Below are 20,432 nucleotides of genomic sequence, written 5' to 3' on the forward strand. Positions count from 1 at the left end.
CAGTGTGACAAAGTTCCTCCTCTATCTTGGTGGGTCCTGCGCTTATTGGCGGATTTTCTTGCCTCAGAGATTCACCATGTGGGTTGGGGAACAGCCCAGAGTCCTTCCCCTCTGGAAGAACCCACAGTCCAGGTCAATTGGGAGGTTTGGGGGGAACCCGGGCCCGCACTCTACTCCGGGTTCCAGCCCAGGGCCCTGTGGACTGCAGCTGTCTATAGTGCCTCCTATAACAGCTTCATGACAGCTACAACTCCCTGGCTACTTCCCCATGGCCTCCTCCAAACACCTTCCTTATTCTCACCACAGGACCTTCCTCCTGGTGTCTGATAACGCTTGTGCTCCTCAGTCCTCCAGCAGCACACCCTCTCAGCTCCTCACACTCACACCACAAACTGAAGTGAGCTCCTTTTTAAAACCCAGGTGCCCTGATTAGCCTGCCTTAATTGATTCTAGCAGGTTCCTGATTACTCTAGTGCAGCCCCTGCTCTGGTCACTCTTGGAACAGAAAACTATTCATCCAGTGACCAGTATATTTGCCCTCTACCAGACTCCTGTACCTCACTGGTCTGGGTCTGTCACATATCCCTCCCCTCTGCTCAATGCCAAAGGGTTGGGCAGCTTGGGACGCCAGACAGTGCACACGTGACAAGCCATCGGCGTTGCCATGACGGCTCCCTGCTCTGTGTTGCACACGGAACTGGAAAGGTTGGAGGGATAAGAACCATCTGGTCACCCTTGTGTTCTTCTCCTTGTTCCACTGCATCCATTGAAGAGGGGCATGGTCGGTCACGAGGACAAATCTGCGCCTGAGCAAGTAGTAGCGCAATGTTTCCATGACCCATTTTACAGCGAGGCATTCTCTCTCCACCACTGCATATTTTTGTTCCCTTGGAAGGAGTTTCCGACTGAGGTATAGAATTGGGTGTTCCTCCTCCCCGACCATCTGTGATAGAACGGCCCCCAACCCTACTTCCGATGCATCCGTCTGCAGGATAAACTCCTTGGTGAAATCAGGGGCTATCAGTACGGGGTTATTGCAGAGGGCAGTCCGTAGGTGAATGCTTCCTCTGCTGCGTCAGACCTTCTCACCAGATCAGGTCCACGGGCTTTCACTAGGTCTGTCAGGGGGCTTGCCCTTGTGGCAAAGTGGGGGATAAATCGTCGGTAATACCCCACCACACCTAGGAACGCCCGGACTTGTTTCTTGCGAATTGGTCGGGGCCAATTTTGGATGGCCTCTAACTTGTTCACTTGGGGTTTTACCAGACCTTTTCCCACAATGTAGCCAAGATATTTGGCCTCTGTAAACCCTACAGTGCACTTGGCAGGGTTTGCTGTAAGGCCAGCTCGCCTGAAGGTATCGAGGACTGCCTCCACCTTCTCCAGGTGGGTTTCCTAGTCTGGGGTATGAATGACCACATCATCCAAGTAGGCAGCAGCATAACTGTTATGCAGGCGTAATAGCTTGTCCATGAGGCGCTGGAAGGTAGCTGGGGCCCTCCTCAGCATTGGGACACTGTGCAGCTATGTGTCCCCACTCCCCGCAGGCATAACATTTGTATGGAGCCCTAGGCGTTCCCCGGTCTCTTGGTTTGGGCAGTCTAACATCACGATCCTCTTTTCCCTCAGTGCTCCGACTCTTTGTGGCCTCTGATGGGCTTTCAGCCTCTCTCTTTTTCCACCTGGGCCCTCCTGGTGGCCCAGTCACCCGAACTTTAGGGCTTGGTGCTGCTAGTTTAACCCGGGGTGCCTCTTCCTTAACTGGTCGGGTCAGCTCCCTTGCTGTCCTTCACCTCTCTACCAGGGCGACAACCTCATCATAGGTGGAGGGTTCGTTCTGGCTTACCCAGGCACGAAGGTCTGGTGGAAGTCCCCTCATGTATCGGTCGATGACCAGAACCGCTAGTATCTCTTCCGGACTCCGGGACTCTGTTTGCAACCACTTTCGTGCGAGATGGATGAGGTCATACAATTGGGACCGCGGGGTTTTGTCTTCCTGGTACCTCCAACCGTGATACTGCTTGGCCCGCACTGCTGTCGTTACCCCAGATCTGGCCAGGATCTCTGCTTTCAGCTGGGGGTAGTCTGCCGCAGCCTCTTCAGGCAGATCATGGTAGGCCTTCTGGGCCTCCCCACACAGGAATGGGGCAAGGATGCCAGACCACTGATCTCGAGGCAAGGCCTCCCGTAGGGCTGTCCTCTCAAAGGCCAGAAGGTATGCCTCTACATCATCCTCCCGTGTCATTTTCTGCAGCCAATGGCTGGCCCGTATAAGCCGCGTCCCATCATGGCCACGATTCAGCTCTGTAAGGGACTTTACCTGGTTTACCAGTTCCCGCAACATAGCTCGGTCTTGAGCAGCCTGGTCCATCAGCAGGCGATTAGTCTCTTGCTGCAGCCGCACTGCCTCCTGTTGGGCAGCTGTCTGGACACGGGTAGCCTCCTGCTGGGCCGCCGTAGCTTGTATCAGTGCCCGCACTACGTCATCCATTGTGGTGAAAAAAAATGAACCCTCTCCCTTTTTTTTTTTTAAATCACCCTCCTTCTTCCGCCGCGCTGTGCACTCCAAGATCCCACTCCTGACACCAGTGTGACAAAGTTCCTCCTCTATCTTGGTGGGTTCTGCGCTTATTGGCGGATTTTCTTGCCTCAGAGATTCACCATGTGGGTTGGGGAACAGCCCAGAGACCTTCCCCTCTGGAAGAACCCACAGTCCAGGTCAATTGGGAGGTTTGGGGGGAACCCGGGCCCGCACTCTACTCCGGGTTCCAGCCCAGGGCCCTGTGGACTGCAGCTGTCTATAGTGCCTCCTGTAACAGCTGCATGACAGCTACAACTCCCTGGGCTACTTCCCCATGGCCTCCTCCAAACACCTTCCTTATTCTCACCACAGGACCTTCCTCCTGGTGTCTGATAACGCTTGTGCTCCTCAGTCCTCCAGCAGCACACCCTCTCACTCTCAGCTCCTTGCGCCTCTTGCTCCCAGCTCCTCACACTCCCACCACAAACTGAAGTGAGCTCCTTTTTAAAACCCAGGTGCCCTGATTAGCCTGCCTTAATTGATTCTAGCAGGTTCCTGATTACTCTAGTGCAGCCACTGCTCTGGTCACTCAGGGAACAGAAAACTACTCATCCAGTGACCAGTATATTTGCCCTCTACCAGACTCCTGTACCCCACTGGTCTGGGTCTGTCACAACAGTAATATTTAAGATTTTACTTTGCCACTGTAAAAAATGTTTGCTCTGAAACAAGAAACTAAATGGGCCATTATAGGACATCACTATACAAAGACTTTGTTAATTGCCCCCTTACATCCAGGAAGAGGCTATGTAAAAAAGGGCTCGTCCCATCAGCTTGAATTTTGGAAGAAGGGAAATAAAAATAGCTGACCAAGAAAATTTTTCATCTCTTTTGCTGCTTGGAGTCTCACAGGGCTGGAGCTACAAACCAGAAGCAGAGATCCCCAGGGTCAATCTGGGTTAGCCCTAAAAGACATTCAGTGCTGACAGGTTTCAGAGTGGTAGCCGTGTTAGTCTGTATCAGCAAAAAGAATGAGGAGTACTTGTGGCACCCTAGAGACTAACACATTTATTTGAGCATAAGCTTTTGTGGGTTAAAACCCACTTCATCGGATGCATGCAGTGGAAAATACAGTAGGAAGATATATATACACAGAGGACATGAAAAAATGGGTGTTGCCATACTAACTATAATGAGAGTAATCAGTTAAGGTGGGCTATTATCAGCAGGAGAAAAAAAAACTTTTGTAGTGATGATTAGGATGGCCCATTTCCAACAGTTGATAAGAAGGTGTGAGTAACAGTAGGGGGAAAATATTAGCATGGGGAAATAGGTTTTACTTTGTGTAATGATCCATCCACTCCCAGTCTTTATTCAAGCCTAATTTAATGGTGTCAAGTTTGCAAATTAATTCCAATTCTGCAGTTTCTTGTTGGAGTCTGTTTTTGAAGATTTTTTGTTGGAGTATTGCGACTTTGAGTTCTGTAATCGAGTGACCAGGGAGATTGAAGTGTTCTCCGACTGGCTTTTGAATGTTATAATTCTTGACATCTGATTTGTGTCCATTTATTCTTTTGCGTAGAGACTGTCTGGTTTGGCCAATGTACATGGCAGAGGGGCATTGCTGGCACATGATGGCATATATCACATTCGTAGATGTGTAGGTGAACGAGCCTCTGATAGTGTGGCTGATGTGATTAGGTCCTATGATGGTGTCCCCTGAATAGATATGTGGACAGAGTTGGCAACGGGCTTTGTTGCAAGGATAAGTTCCTGGGTTAGTGTTTTTGTTGTGTGGTTGCTGGTGAGTATTTGCTTCAGGTTGGGGGGCTGTCTGTAAGCGAGGACTGGCCTGTCTCCCAAGATCTGTGAGAGTGAGGAATCATCCTTCAGGATAGGTTGTAGATCCTTGATGATGCGCTGGAGAGGTTTTAATTGGGGGCTGAAGGTGACACCTAGTGGCGTTCTGTTACTTTCTTTGTTGGGCCTGTCCTGTAGTAGGTGACTTCTGGGTACTCTTCTGGCTCTGTCAATCTGTTTCTTCACTTCAGCAGGTGGGTATTGTAGTTGTAAGAATGCTTGATAGAGATCTTGTTAGTGTTTGTCTCTGTCTGAGGGGTTGGAGCAAATGCGGTTGTATCTTAGAGCTTGGCTGTAGACAATGGATCGTGTGGTGTGGTCTGGATGAAAGCTGGAGGCATGTAGGGAAGTATAGTGGTCAACAGGTTTCCGGTATAGGGTGGTATTTATGTGACCATCGCTTATTAGCACTGTAGTGTCCGGGAAGTGGATCTCTTGTGTGGACTGGTCCAGGCTGAGGTTGATGGTGTGATGGAAATTGTTGAAATCATGATGGAATTCCTCAAGGGCTTCTTTTCCATGGGTCCAGATGATGAAGATGTTATCAATGTAGCGAAAGTAGAGTAGGGACGTTAGGGGACGAGAGCTGAGGAAGCGTTGTTCTAAGTCAGCCATAAAAATGTTGGCATATTGAGGGGCCATGCGGGTACCCATAGCAGTGCCGCTGACTTGAAGGTATACATTGTCCCCAAATGTGAAATAGTTGTGGGTGAGGACAAAGTCACAAAGTTCAGTCACCAGGTTTGCCGTGACTTTATCGGGGATACTGTTCCTGATGGCTTGTAGTCCATTTTTGTGTGGAATGTTGGTGTAGAGAGCTTCTACATCCATAGTGGCCAGGATGGTGTTTTCTGGAAGATCACTGATGGATTGTAGTTTCCTCAGGAAGTCAGTGGTGTCTTGAAGATAGCTAGGAGTGCTGGTAGCGTAGGGCCTGAGGAGAGAGTCTACATAGCCAGACAATCCTGCTGTCAGGATGCCAATGCCTGAGATGATGAGGCGTCCAGGATTTCCAGGTTTACGGATCTTGGGTAGCAGATAGAATACCCTTGGTCGGAGTTCTAGGGGTGTGTTTGTGCAGATTTGTTCTTGTGCTTTTTCAGGGAGTTTCTTGAGCAGATGGTGTAGATACTTTTGCAGATCTGTGACCTTTTGGGACCACAGAGTGTAACTCATCAGTGTACATATGTTTGCTTGTTTTAACCCTCTCATTTCTTTTCTTAGTTAGTAAGCCCTTAAATAGCTTATGATAGGATTGGCTACAAGTGTTGTCTTTGGTATGAAATGGGAGGTACAAATTGACCTGGGGTAAGTGACTGAGTATTTTGTGAACTTTGGTGTATAGCACCAACTATCACTAAGTCCAACTTGCCTGAGTGGCAAGATAGACTGGATCGCCCAAGGGGACAGGTAAGACTGTAATAGTACTTTAGGAGGTCACACTTGTTACTGGGTTGGTGAAATCTAATTATAGAACACACAACCAGTTTGGGGTGTCTGCCCTGTTTCTTGACAGGTTGGCACTCACAGTGGTGAGCCATTCCCAACAGCGTGACAGGGTCATAGCATGGAGGGGCTGAGTGGACCATTAAGAGGGTTGGGAGAAAATCATACAAAATGGAAGGGGCAAAAATACCTTGTGCTCAGTTGTCTTCCCACCTGTATCTTTTGTCTGTGTGGTGCGATGTTGTTACACTTGTGAGCGCCCTAGGAACAGGGGCCCTGACATACTATAGATCTGTAAAGTGCCTAGCACACTGAGAGCACTAAATTAAAACTAGGGCTGGTCAGACATTTTCCATCCAAACCGCTTTGAGATGGAAAATTGGGTCTTCAACAAAATGATTTTTTTTTCATAAAAAGTGTCCACTTCAGGGGAAAATTTTGACTTTTTTCTAAAAAACCAAACATACAGAAACTGAAAAGTTAATGTCTGAAATGTTGCCACAATGCTTCATGGGAGTTGTAGTCCAGGTGCTTCATACCCCCATTCTGCCCTATAAGCCATGCTCCCTAGTCGGACTTCATGTCCCATGATGCATTGCACCCATGGGACTCCCATGATGCACTGCAGTCACTCAGCAAGAGGGGAGTCAATCTCTGACAAAAACTACATATAAGAACAATTCTGCCTTATTTTCAGGAGATGGTGTAAATATTGCACCATTCACTGTTAACTGCTATTTCCTGTGACAGTTTAGAGGATCCATTTGGAGATGCAGCTAAAATTGTGGTTGCTTCTTCAAAGCAGATCTAAATTCCTTTGCTGTGGAGATCCAGTCGGACATTTCAGGAGGTCTCCCATAAACTTTTCCAGGGTTTCCTGATTTTATCCTGGGTCAGACACATAACAAATCAGCCTCACTCCTGCTGTTTCTTTCCTTCTGGTCATAAAACCAAGAAATGCAAAGAAACTAGCCACACCACATGCCACACAAATCAGCTAAGAGGACATACTAAAACAAGATGCCATGGCTTAAGAGATGGCTCAGAGAACATGCTGTGATGGGTGCTGGAGAATGTGCCACAGAACATAGAGAACGTACCAAGCCATGCCAAACTAAGGGAATTCTCCACTCTCTAGAATTAATTAAAAACTCCTTGGACTCTTCAGAAGATATTCTGAATGCAAGGGACCATGTCCAGAAAGTCCAGTTCACTCAGCATCACTAAGAGCACCCACAAGCAAACAGCAGAACTATCCTACAGCTCTATGAGAAACTCAGAAACTACACCAGCTCTATGGATTCGATCGCATGTGGAACAGGCCTTTATGCAAGATGTAGCATTGAGCAAGTGATGGACAAATGGGCAGTTTCCTTTAGGTGGGGAAAAGCTGATGATATTCGCCATGATTTTATCGTGACTCTCACAATATTTGATGTTTTACTTCAAGCCTCAGCTCCTGCAGACACTCACAGGAGAATCTAGCCCTCATGGCTGCAGAGAAAAGCTTGAAAATGTGACATAAATGCACCCCAAAACGCTCAAAAACCAGAAGGCAAAGAAAAAGACCCCAGATTTATTATATTTTTTAAAATCTCATGATTTTTTTCAGTCCTGACTCACGTTTTTTGAAAGTCTAGCAACTTAGGACTTCAAATATTTTCAGGCTGTCTAGGGGCCTGCTTGGACTTTGGCATAAGTTAGAGCCTCAAAACATCTCTATCTCACGTTCTGGCTAAAATGGCTGAGAAAAATTGGGAGTGCGGCACACAGCACACACCCCATGCCAGGAGTGGGACTTGGGAGGGAGTCAGGGGAACGGTTTTGGGTTTTTGTTGCATTCTGCAGTGTTCTGCAAAAGAGTTTTGATAATATAAATAGCCAAGGCCCTGCCCTGTATGTCAGAATACTCTGCAGCCAAACAAAGGAGAAAATTGATAACATTATTTATTTCCAGTTGTGCCCACGATGTGCTTTCTAATCCGAAAAGAAGGTAGATCCCTGCCCGAGTTCGCTATCTAACGACAAACAGACACAGTCACGGGAAGGAGGACGACGTTAAGATATGTCCAAGACAAGGTCATGAGAAGCATTAGCTAGAGTGTTTCGGTGGTGTGAAGTGTGTGGGAACCATTTTGTGGGAGAGACGCTCGAGACAACAGTTAGTTGGCGTGTTTATTGAGTTTAGAGTTGAAGAGAATTACAGGGATGGGGCAGTAGTCAAAGAGTTCAAGCTGACAGCAGAGCAGAGACTCTTTGAGAATAGGGAATCTGGAGAATGCTTGTATTGCAAAGGAAAGGAGCCAGAGGTCAGCATAAAAGATCTGGAACCAGCAGAAATGGGAGAGGAGAAGTCCAATGTCTCACCTGCTCCCTTGGGAATGATTGGAGGTGTGAGATGTGTAATAATGAAAAAACACCATGATGGTGCACAGCTGACAGGGCTGTGTCAGCCAGGGGGGTGCCATGTTTCTGTGAGTGCCAGGACATGGGGAAGGAGTTGAAAGTGCTGTGAGGGTGGTGGTTCTTTTCAAGATAGCATGGGCAGAGCAGGGGTAGCAGGAAAAGCAGAATGGTCCTGACTCATGATCTTTGAAAGTCTTCACCTGGCAATACTGGAGAATGGAGGAGTTATCCAGCCTGCATCTTCTCCATGGTGGGATGGGATGTTATGTGGGGGGCAGAAGTTCTATTCTAGAGGTGCCATATGATAATCTAGAGCCGATGAAAAGCATTATGTGCTGGCACAGATGGATGTTTATAGTTAAATTAGCTCGTTCAGTGAGCCCATCACTGTTAATGGCGTTACATGGATGGATGGTTGAGTGAGGGAGAGGTGAAGCCTTGGAGAGGCAGCCAGACCTACAAGGGCTCATCCAAACCTAGAGCGAGTTGAAAAAATGTCGACGTAACAGTTTTCCACTGAAAAATGCAGTTTTGTCAAAATTCTAATGTGTTGCGGGAATGTGTTGGTTTTAACAAAAAATTTTGATGTGAAAAAGTCAATATTTTGTTTCAAAGGTGTCCTATTTATTTATTTCATTTAGATGATTTATACAATAGTAAAATAATTGTAATATTATATTTATATATATTTAATGTTGTGTCTGTATAATCTAAATCAAAATGAAATGAAAAGTTTCAACACCATTGAAATGGAATGTTTTGGTGGTCCTGAATCAAATTGTTTTTGCAATTTTTGGTTCATGGAAAATTTTCAAGTTTTGGCTTTTTGTTCTGATCCAGAACAACATTTTTGGTAAATGTCTTGATTTCCTGCAGAAGGGAAATTCCAGTTTGTGACCAGCTCTTTCCAAAGCCTTGTCGTTACTCAGACTCTTACCCACTCCATGGCATCAGCTCCTGCCCCCGCTCACGTTTTTGAGGAATCCCCAATCCAATGGGTAGCTTCAAGACAAACTTGTAGGAGCTCAGTGGTGAGATGCTTGAAGCAGGCTCAGAACATGTGGTGGGGGAGCTCCCAGCAACTAGATTTCCAATGCCAGGCACTGATTCAGTGAGAGCCCCTGAAGATTATGTGGAGTGACCTAGAGCAAATCCCTATCAACTTTGCCTGCTCCAGAAGGTGGAAATGTGGCAGAAAAGGCACAAATCATATTCTGCCATTTAGAGATGGGGCCACGGTGCAAACTTTGGATTTGGACCCGGGTTTGGATTCTGGATGTCCCAAAGCTCAGTGGTTTTGGGAGCAGGGCCGGCTCTAGGCACCAGGAAACCAAGCACGTGCTTGGGGCAGCACAATTTCAGGGGCGGCATTCCGGCCACCTTTTTTTTTGCTTTGGCAGTTGCGCTCCCAGAGGTTTTTTTTGCTTGGGGCAGCAAAAAACCTAGAGCCGGCCCTGTTTGGGAGCTGGGATTTTGGGTTAATCCACAGCAAAGAGCCATTGGCAGGATTTGGCTCCATTCTGGGTTTGGGGGAGAGCTGGACGAATAATGAATTTTTTGGGTCGCTGGCAAGTCACAAAAGTAATTTTTTTAAAAGTTTCATTTCAGGCTGTTCCATCTTTTACAGATAAACAGTTACCGGGGCTTGGCAGCCCCTGGCCTGAGCAGTTTGGGTAGGACCCACCTCTCTGAGAAGGGCCTTTCTCAGCAGGGCCTGGCTCCTACTTTCCTACCTTTTTATCGTTGTAGAAGGGATCTAGATCTTCCAAGGGCACCCCGATGAGTGCTGGAGGCAGGTCCCCGTAAATGCGCGGGAGGGGTTTCCCAGCTTCCAAATCGCTGCTGGCCTTCAGTTCTTCTTCCTCATGCACTTCGACATGCTGCTGTTTGATCTTGAGGGCTTCCGCCTCAGCAATCCGCTGTTCTATGGCAGCGAGGGACTCGCGGGTGAACGGGCGGAGACTATCAGGACCGGGTACATGTGGCGGGATTGCCATCTTCTCATTCTGCTCTCAGAAACCCTCTGCCTGGCCTCTTGGGAAGGGAAAAACCTGAAATGACAGAAAGGAACAGGTCTGTTTCACACCACATCAATTTCACATGCAGCTGAGTTTCCTCTTTCTGGGATGTGATCCACATTGTGATGTTCTTGTTTCCTTGAGGCGAGCGACTGCCGCTGAGTGCTGAATTCGAATCCTACCAGAGCGTGTAACTGACAGCAGAATCCAGCTGCTAATTCTGCACTATCATAGAGCTATGGTCAGTAACATGATGTACCATGCACTCTTACATCTGCGTAACTGGTTAGTGTATGTTCTGTGTCCCTCTCTGTGTCCAATCCACAGAGGATATGAGTCTGTTACCACTCCAATTAGTGAGCATGGCTCCACCTGTAGCACCTCAGGCTTTTAGTTCTAGAGATCCCCAGTTCAACCAGGGTCTGTCAGCCTAGCTGGCAACCATCACACATGCATTTCCTCAAGGTGCTCTAGAAGTTGATCTGCTAATGATCTCTGGCATCAGCTGGGACATTTATAAATAAATCTTTAAAACTGAGATCCATATGTTAAATAAACCACTCCCAACATCTGTCCCTGCCTCGTCCCCTCCCCTCACTCGATACACTGCCAGCTGCATGACCCGTGGACTTAGCTTTCAGTCCTTGTGGCACTGTTCAGATCCAAGTTATTGTTGTTTATATATTAGGGAACTAGACCCCAATCAAGGATCAGCACCCCACGATACCAGGCGCTGCACAGACACGTAACAAAGACAGACCCTGCTTCAGGCTGGATCCCACAGGCACATAGGTGGAGACACACAGATTCATAGATCCCAAACCCGGAAAGGAGCACTGTGATCATCTTGTCTGACTTCCTGTATAACACAGGCCTCAGAACTTCGCCAGAATAATTCCCAGAGCAGATCTTTCAGAAAAACATCTAGTCTTGACTTTAAAATTGCCAGTGACGGCGAATCCACCACACCCCTTAGGAAATTGTTCCAATGGTTAATTACCCTCCCTGTTAAACATTTTTACACCCTGGAAAAATCATGGAGCAGGTCCTCAAGGAATCAATTATGAAACACTTAGAGGAGAGGAAAGTGATCAGGAACAGTCAGCATGGATTCACCAAGGGGAAGTCGTGCCTGACTAATCTAATTGCCTTCTATGATGAGATAACTGGCTCTGTGGATGAGGGGAAAGCAGTGGATGTGTTATTCCTTGACTTTAGCAAAGCTTTTGATACGGTCTCCCACAGTATTCTTGCCGCCAAGTTAAAGAAGTATGGGCTGGATGAATGGACTGTAAGTTGGATAGAAAGCTGGCTAGATCGTCGGGCTCAACGGGTAGTGATCAATGGCTCCATGTCTAGTTGGCAGCCGGTTTCGAGCGGAGTGCCCCAGGGGTCGGTCCTGGGGCCGGTTTTGTTTAATGTCTTTATTAATGATCTGGAGGATGGTGTGGACTGCACTCTCAGCAAGTTTGCAGATGACACTAAACTGGGAGGCGTGGTAGATACACTAGAGGGTAGGGATCGGATACAGAGGGACCTAGACAAATTAGAGGATTGGGCCAAAAAAAACCTGATGAGGTTCAACAAGGACAAGTGCAGAGTCCTGCACTTAGGACGGAAGAATCCCATGCACAGCTACAGACTAGGGACCGAATGGCTAGGTAGCAGTTCTGCAGAAAAGGACCTAGGGGTCACAGTGGACGAGAAGCTGGATATGAGTCAACAGTGTGCTCTTGTTGCCAAGAAGGCTAATGGCATTTTGGGCTGTATAAGTAGGGGCATTGCCAGCAGATCGAGGGACGTGATCATTCCCCTCTATTCGACATTGGTGAGGCCTCATCTGGAGTACTGTGTCCAGTTTTGGGCCCCACACTACAAGAAGGATGTGGGAAAATTGGAAAGAGTCCAGCGGAGGGCAACAAAAATGATTAGGGGTCTGGAGCACATGACTTATGAGGAGAGGCTGAGGGAACTGGGATTGTTTAGTCTCCAGAAGAGAAGAATGAGGGGGGATTTGATAGCTGCTTTCAACTACCTGAGGGGGGGTTCCAAAGAGGATGGAGCTCGGCTGTTCTCAGTGGTGGCAGATGACAGAACAAGGAGCAATGGTCTCAAGTTGCAGTGGGGGAGGTCTAGGTTGGATATTAGGAAACACTATTTCACTAGGAGGGTGGTGAAGCACTGGAATGCGTTACCTAGGGAGGTGGTGGAATCTCCGTCCTTAGAGGTTTTTAAGGCCCGGCTTGACAAAGCCCTGGCTGGGATGATTTAGTTGGGAATTGGTCCTGCTTTGAGCAGGGGGTTGGACTAGATCAGTGTTTTTCAACCGTGCCGCGAGATGTTGCCTGGTGTGCCGTGGGAAAAAAATATTAAACCATGCTTGAATGTCGGAACCGGTTACTAAAATTTTCCACTACATATCTGTGTGAGATGAGCTTTTCAAGCATGATTGCTATAAAAACTAAATACAGAGAGAGACTGAGAGCTGTTGACGAAGAGCTACGTGTGTGTCTTTCTTCGATTCCAGCCAGAATATCAGCTTTGTGTTCAGCCAAACAGGCCCAGGTTGCGCACTGAATAAAGTATTTTATAATTTTTCATATTTCTGTTTACTTACTATTTCATAATAAAGTAATTATAAAATACTTTCTTTGTGTTTATTTGATTCCTATTCAAGAGAATTACTTTATATATAGTCAATATAGGCACAGAGTTAAATTTTTTAACATTTTCTAATGGTGGTGTGCCTCGTGATTTTTTTCATGAAACAAGTGTGCCTTTGCCCAAAAAAAAGGTTGAAAAACACTGGACTAGATGACCTCCTGAGGTCCCTTCCAACCCTGATATTCTGTGATTCTATGATTCTATTTCCAGTCTGAATCTGTGTAGCTTCAACTTCCAGCCATTGGATTGTGTTAGACCTTCCTCTGCTACATTGAAGAGTCCCTTATTACATATTTGTTCCCCATGTAGATATTTACAAACTGTAATCAAGTCACCCGGTAGCCTGCTCTTGGTTAAGCTAAATAGATTGAGTTCTTCGGGTAAAGAAAAGACCTGTGGCATGGCTGCGGCTGGCCTGAGTCAGTTAGTATGCAGTGTAGGTATGCAGGCTCGGGCTGGAGCCCTGGCACTGGGCCCCTCCTCCCTTGTGGGGTCTCAAAGTTCAGGCTCTGGTCCAAGCCCAAACATCTACACCACAATTAAACAGCCCCATAGCCTGAGCCCTGTGAGTCCAAGTCAGCTGACCCAGGCCAGCCGCGGGTGTTTAATTGCTGTGTAGACGTACCCCTTGAGTCTGTTACTACAAGGCAGGTTTTCTAATCCCTCAATCATTCTCGTGGCTCTTCTCTGAACCCCTTCCAATTGATCAACATCCCTCTTGAATTGTGAGTTACAATGTAATCAAGATGATGAGTTAACGATGAAATGAACAGGCTTTAGCATGAGAGCAGAAGTCCCAGCTGGTCAATGAACGAACGTGGCCGGAAAGATCTTGTTTGAGATCATCACGCTAAAGATCTATGGTGTTTGTTTTATGGCACCCTGCCCGTCCTGTGCTTTCTGCACACACGGTTAGAAATAAATGACAACAATTAGCAGCAATATCCCCCTTTATCAAACACTTCCAAATCCCGCCCAACTAGCCACTTCCCCACTCCTTCTGGGAGACTGGGATCTGCAACACGCAAATCGAAGGTCAACGGGTTCAGGCTCTGATGACCAATGAGAAAAGACCAGTCAAGGGGCCCACATACATCCTCCTTCCAGCCCCTTCACACTATTACCTTGTGCGTGTCTGCCACTATCACTGAGCCCCGAATCATTTATTTTGACTGCCTTCCCTTCAGTCACCTGTTCTATATTATTCAATTAAAAAAGCTGAGCAAGTTCTCCTGACGTGATGTCTTCTTTACAAGCCCTCAGTGCTGCTTCCATCAGCCTCTTGGTGTTTGCAGCCCCCCGCCCCACCCAGGGCTGGCTCCAGGGTTTTGGCCGCCCCAAGCAGCCAAAAAAAAAAAAAAAAAAAGCCGCGATCGCGATCTGCGGCGGCAATTCGGCGGAGGTCCTTCGTTCCGAGCGGGAGTGAGGGACCGTCCGCCGAATTGCCGCCGAATAGCTGGACGTGCCGCCCCCCTCCGGAGCGGCCGCCCCAAGCACCTGCTTGCCAGGCTGGTGCCTGGAGCCGGCCCTGGCCCCACCATATGCTCCATTATTTTATTAGTGACGTTAGATGACACAGCCCGTATGCTGCTTCGGAGTGCTCTGCTCCAAGGACAGCAGTATATGCAGCCACCTGCTCTGGGGGCTAGGAGACCAGATCCCAGGGATCCTGCAAAAGCCAGAGAATTTCAAAGGTGGCCTTATGGATTCATGCCTTGAAGACTAAAGCACAAGTGTAAACTGGGAACTAGGAAACATCCACTGCTCCGCTTTGACCTCAGCAGGCAACTGTAAAATGACCTTCTGCTTAGCAAGAGGGTGTTTACCACCCTGTAGCTTCCCCTGGAGGGAGAACTCAATCTGAGACCACTTCATCCCCCTGCAGCCTGCAGCCCCCTTGTCCGGTGAAGCAGAGAGAGGCCAGGTTTCAAGGCATATTTTGAAAGGGGAACAGAGCTGTTTACTCCTTCCCCAGTGCTGCCTCTGATATGTTAAATCAGGTCCCTGAATTCTGCCCTGGGATGGGAGTGCTGTGGTCTGCCCATTTCAGCTGAATTGCTTCCATTTTATGCTCTGCAAATTGTGCATAGAAACAACGAAGACTGGGATTCTATTTCCTGCTGGTAAACCTTGTATAAAAATCTGAATCCTTCAGTAGTCTGCCTGGTTTAGCCTTGGCCCTCTGTCAGGATTTCTTCCGCAGTGGAGCTGTGGACAGAGCTGTGGCCTCTGGACACTACTTATAATATAAAAACTAACTAATACCTTGTTTGAGGTCCTATAGTTCCTATAAGACAATTAGCCCTGGATGAACCCTCATATGGCAGGGCAAATGGGCCCTGATGCTCAGCACAAGTGGAGCTGGTCCACATTTTCCAAATTTCGATTTTTCAATGACATTTTTCAACAAATTCAGAACTTTCACCAAAAATGGGATGATTTTTTTCTCACACACACAAAATCCACATCAAAGATCGTCCTGTTTTTCAGTCTGTCGGAACTGGTCAAAATAATCTGAATTCTGAAATGTGGATAACAATTTTCATTCAAAGTTCAGATTTTGATGGCAAAAAAATGGCAGGGTTTTTTTGGCGAAAATATTCCTGAACATTTGTTCCCATGTTTTGACCCACTCTAGCACCAACACAGAACAGAGCTTTATTAGCAGTAACCCAGCATCACAGAGAATGAATGCTGCCTCGGGGTTCATAGATTTGAAGGTCAGAAGGGGCCATCATGTTTATTTAGTCCAATGGTTCTCAAACTTCTTTGATCCTGCCCCCCTTCTTTGTGTCTGTAGTTGTTTTTGCGCTCCTCCCAAGTCCATACACCGCCACCCAGCTCTGAGGGCAGAGTGGAGAGCAGCGGCTGTTGGATGGGTGCCCAGCTCTGACGGCAGCGCTGCACCAGCAGCAGCACAGAAGTAAGGGTGGCGATGTGAAAACTGATCTTTGTCAATATCATTTTTCACAGCAGACTTAATGCTCCACTGCCACCCTTACTTCTGCGTTGCTGCTGGTGCAGCCTTCAGAGCTGGGCAGAGCTGCCGCCCCGGGGGTTGACAGCCGGAGTCCCACTGCCACCAGGTGAGGGATTTGGCTGGGGGAGAGGAGAGCCCGAGCCCAGGCTGCCTCCCGGTAAGGGATTCATGGGGGGAGAAGAGCCCGAGCCCAGATGGCGGGGCTCCAGCCATCTCCTTTTTCCCCGCCTCCTGGGTCTATGGCCCTTCTGCAGGAGTCTCAGCCATTGGGAGCTGACAGCCAGAGCTCTTAAAAATACCACACAGCTCATGCCTCTCTTGACACATTCCCGCACCTCCCATGGGAGGCTCGCCCCATAGTTTGAGGACCACTGATTTAGTTTAACTCCTGCATCACACAGGCCAAGGTATCTCACTCAGGGATCCCTACAGCCAGCCCATGACACACCATTTGAGATCAAGTTTGTCACTTAGAAAGAGACACCCAGTCTTGACATAAAGACTTCAAGTGATGGAGGATCCACCACATCTCTAGGTGAGTTGTTCCAATGGTCAGTTACCCTCCTTGTTAAAACTCCCCTCCTGTACCTAGCCTGATGTGATGATGCAAGACCAGAAGTACTAACTCTTAAACTGCCACCTTGGCTTCGGAGCAGGACAGCGTTAAGCTACTGATATTTTTGGCACAGTTCTCAGCACTTTCTTTCAAAGACTGCACTCTTGATAAGGGTTATTGAATTGGTTCTTGACAAATTAATTCAAAGTAAAGGATCTGTAGACCCTTCACTCTGGCACGGCCTGGACCCACTGTTCTGTTCCTTATGGGCCAGGCCCTCAGCTGGTGCAGCTCGGCACAGCTCACATCTAAGTCTGTTCTCTTGGGGTTGTTTAGATGATGAGGAGTAAATTAGATGAGTGACTTCGGCTATTGAAAGTCAATGGAACACAGGCTCCTAAATCATGGAGGTGGCTTTGAAAATTTTGTCCCAAGCCACTTACGGATGCACCAGGATCACTGGAAGACGGGGGGAGAATCCTTCACAAACACAAGGTGTAGTTTTGCAGTAAAGCATCCATGGATCAAGCTTAGATCAATCCTGTAGCCCCTGTACACTAGAACCAGACAAATAATGGAAGTTTCAGTTCACTGGCAACTCCAAAATCGAAGAAATTAACTCTGCTGCCAGGTTGAACTGAAAATGTTTTTGTTTGTTTTTTTAAATTTTCAGCAAATCAAGAAGTTGAAAAAATTTCACGATGGGTCAAAATGAAACATTTTGGTTTGACCCAACTTGAAATAGTTCATTTAGATTTCGGGCATTTTGACAAAAGCAATGGCAGTCTAAATTCTCGAGCTGGAAGTGGCAGTGTCCCTTATAACCATTAGCCCGGTGGTTAGGGCAGAGCCGAATTACCCCATCTCGGGACTCCAGGCAAGCATTCAGTGCTGGGCCCCTACCTTCCCCTATGAATAACACAAACAAAATCCCATGCACTGCTACAGACTAGGGACCAAATGGCTAGGCAGCAGTTCTGCAGAAAAGGACCTAGGGGTTACAGTGGACGAGAAGCTGTATATGAGTCGACAGTGTGCCCTTGTTGCCAAGAAGGCTAACGGTATTTTGGGCCAGCAGATTGAGGGACGTGATCATTACCCTCTATTCAACATTGGTGAGGCCTCATCTGGAGTACTGTGTCCAATTTTGGGCCCCACACTACAAGAAGGATGTGGAAAAATTGGAAAGACTCCAGCGGAGGGCAACAAAAATGATTAGGGGGCTGGAGCACATGATTTATGAGGAGAGGCTGAGGGAACTGGGATTGTTTAGTCTGCAGAAGAGAAGACTGAGGGGGGATTTGATAGCTGCTTTCAGCTACCTGAAAGGGAGTTCCAAAGAGGATGCATCTAGACTGTTCTCAGTGGTACCAGATGACAGAACAAGGAGTAATGGTCTCAAGTTGCAGTGGGGGAGGTTTAGGTTGGATATTAAGAAAAACTTTTTCACTAGGCGGGTGGTGAAGCACTGGAATGGGTTACCTAGGGAGGTGGTGGAATCTCCTTCCTTAGAGGTTTTTAAGGTCAGGCTTGACAAAGCCCTGGCTGGGATGATTTAGTTGGGGTTGGTCCCGCTTTGAGCAGGGGGTTGGACTAGATGACCTCCTGAGGTTCCTGAGGGGGGAGGGATAGCTCAGTGGTTTGAGCATTAGCCTGCTAAACCCAGGGTTGCGAGTTCAATCCTTGAGGGGGCCACTTAGGGATCTGGGGCAAAAATCAATACTTGGTCCTGCTAGTGAAGGCAGGGGGCTGGACTCGATGACCTTTCAAGGTCCCTTCCAGTTCTAGGAGATAGGATATCTCCATTAATTAAATTAACCCTGATATTCTATGAACAAACCTGAGCAGTGCTGCCACCCCACACACCAGGTCACCATGCCACTCACTCACGTTTGGCCCAGTCACCACCCCATCATGATGGTGGGGCAACTGGGCCAAACCTGAGCAGTGCTGTGACCTGGTGCTTAAAAGTGGCTGGAGCATGGCCTGGGTGGCCCCCCAGCCTGTGACTGAAATGGTTGGAATGTCAGTGAGCGATGGTCTTTCATTTTGCGTGCACACCTGCATGTGTTAGAAAAACCAAACCAGGACACGTGCCATGTTTGTGTCGGTGTTAATCTGGATTTGAGTGAGGGACCTCAGTTCTCCCCTTGGTGTGATAAGGGGCAGGGGTTTGAACACAGCTCTCCCCCATTGCTGGTGGGTGTCCTGGGCATGGCAGAGGCTGCACTGGGTTTATCTCAATCTCCCCTTGTGAAGCTGTTTTACTTTTTATAAATAATTAGTCACTGACACAGGGACTTGAACTTGGATCTGCCCCCTGCTAGGTCAGTGTGTGACCCACCAGGCTAAAAGTCACCCCCCCCCCCCCAAGCCGCTCCAGTGACTGTCCATTGTCTTCACGAACGGCTATGAATTGCGGGGTCTAAATTAGCTGTTACCACTCAAGAAAGATATCTTGGAGTCATTGTGGATAGTTCTCTGAATACATCCACTCAATGCACAGCGGCAGTCAAAAAAGCGAACAGAATGCTGGGAATAATTAAGAAGGGGATGGAAAATAGGACAGAAAATATCATGTTGCCTCTATATAAATCCATGGTACGCCCACATCTTAAATACTGCGTGCAGATGTGGTCGCCCCATCTCAAAAAAGATATATTGGAATTGGAAAAGGTTCAGAAAAGGGCAACAAAAATGATTAGGGGTATGGAACGGCTTCCGTATGAGGAGAGATTAATAAAACTTTCAGCTTGGAAAAGGGACAGCTAAGGGGAGATATGATTGAGGGCTATAAAATCATGACTGGTGTAGAGAAAGTAGATAAGGAAGTGTTGTTTACTACTTCTCATAACACAAGAACTAGGGGTCACCAAATGAAATTAATAGGCAGCAGGTTTAAAACAAATAAAAGGAAGTATTTCTTGACACAATGCACAGTCAACCTGTGGAACTTCTTGCCAGAGGATGTTGTGAAGGCCAAGACCATAACTGGGTTAAAAAAAGAACTTGATAAATTCATGGAGGATAGGTCCATCAATGGCTATTAGCCAGGATAGGCAGGAATGGTGTCCCTAGCCTCTGTTTGCCAGAAGCTGGGAAAGAGCGACAGGGGATGGATCATTTGATGATTACCTGTTCTGTTCATTCCCTCTGGGGCACCTGGCACTGGCCACTGTCGGAAGACAGGATACTGGGCTAGATGGACCTTTGGTCTGATCCAGTAGGGCCATTCTTATGTTCTTATGAATTGCTACCACATTTCCATTTTAGCTTCAGTTTCATAGAATCAGAGAAATGTGGGGCTGGAAGGGACCTCGAGAGGGCAGCTAGTCCAGCCCCCTGAGCTGAGGCAGGACCAACTAAACCTAGACCATCCCTGACAGCCTGTTCTTAAAAACCACCAGGGATGGGGACACCACAACCTCCAGAGCCTGTTCCAGAGCTTAACTACCCTGAGAGTCACAAAGTTGTTTCTAATATCTCACCTGAATCTCCCTTGCTGCAGTTTAAGCCAGTTGCTGCTTGTGCTACCTTCAGTGGAGATGGAGAACAATTAATCACCCTCCTCTTTATAACAGCCCTTAACACATTTGAAGACTGTTCTCAGGTCCCTTTCTCAAGATTAAACATGCCAAATTTTTCCCTCCTAGGTCAGACTTTCTAAAACTTTCATCATTTTTGTTGCTCTCTGGACTCTCTCCAGTTTATTCACATTTTTTTTAAGTGTGGCACCCAGAACTGGACATAGTACTCCAGCTGAAGCAACACCAGTGCTGAGCAGAGCAGGAAAATTACCTCCCGGGTCTTACATATAACACTTCTGTTAAGACACCACAGAATGATATTAGCCTTTTTTGCAAGTGCATCACACTGTTGACTTGTATTCAATTTGTGATCCACTGTAACCCCCAGATCCTTTCCAGCAGTACAGCCATGGAGCCAGTTGTATTTGTGCATTTGATTTTTCCATCCTAAGTG

General features: G+C 47.4%; 1 protein-coding gene across 1 annotated transcript in view; it reads right to left on the reverse strand.

The window, feature by feature from the left end:
- The window catches only part of SCN4A (sodium voltage-gated channel alpha subunit 4), a 109,723-nt gene extending 99,484 nt beyond the window's left edge, over positions 1–10,239 (reverse strand). The window contains exon 1 of the mRNA XM_065422505.1: positions 9,967–10,239. Coding sequence (XP_065278577.1) covers positions 9,967–10,230 — 264 coding nt within the window. The 5' untranslated portion in view covers positions 10,231–10,239. The remainder of the gene's footprint in view (positions 1–9,966) is intronic.
- Between the last annotated feature and the right edge of the window lie 10,193 nt (positions 10,240–20,432).

The sequence above is a fragment of the Emys orbicularis genome, chromosome 25 (assembly GCF_028017835.1).
Source record: "Emys orbicularis isolate rEmyOrb1 chromosome 25, rEmyOrb1.hap1, whole genome shotgun sequence".
In the NCBI taxonomy this organism is placed as follows: domain Eukaryota; kingdom Metazoa; phylum Chordata; order Testudines; family Emydidae; genus Emys; species Emys orbicularis.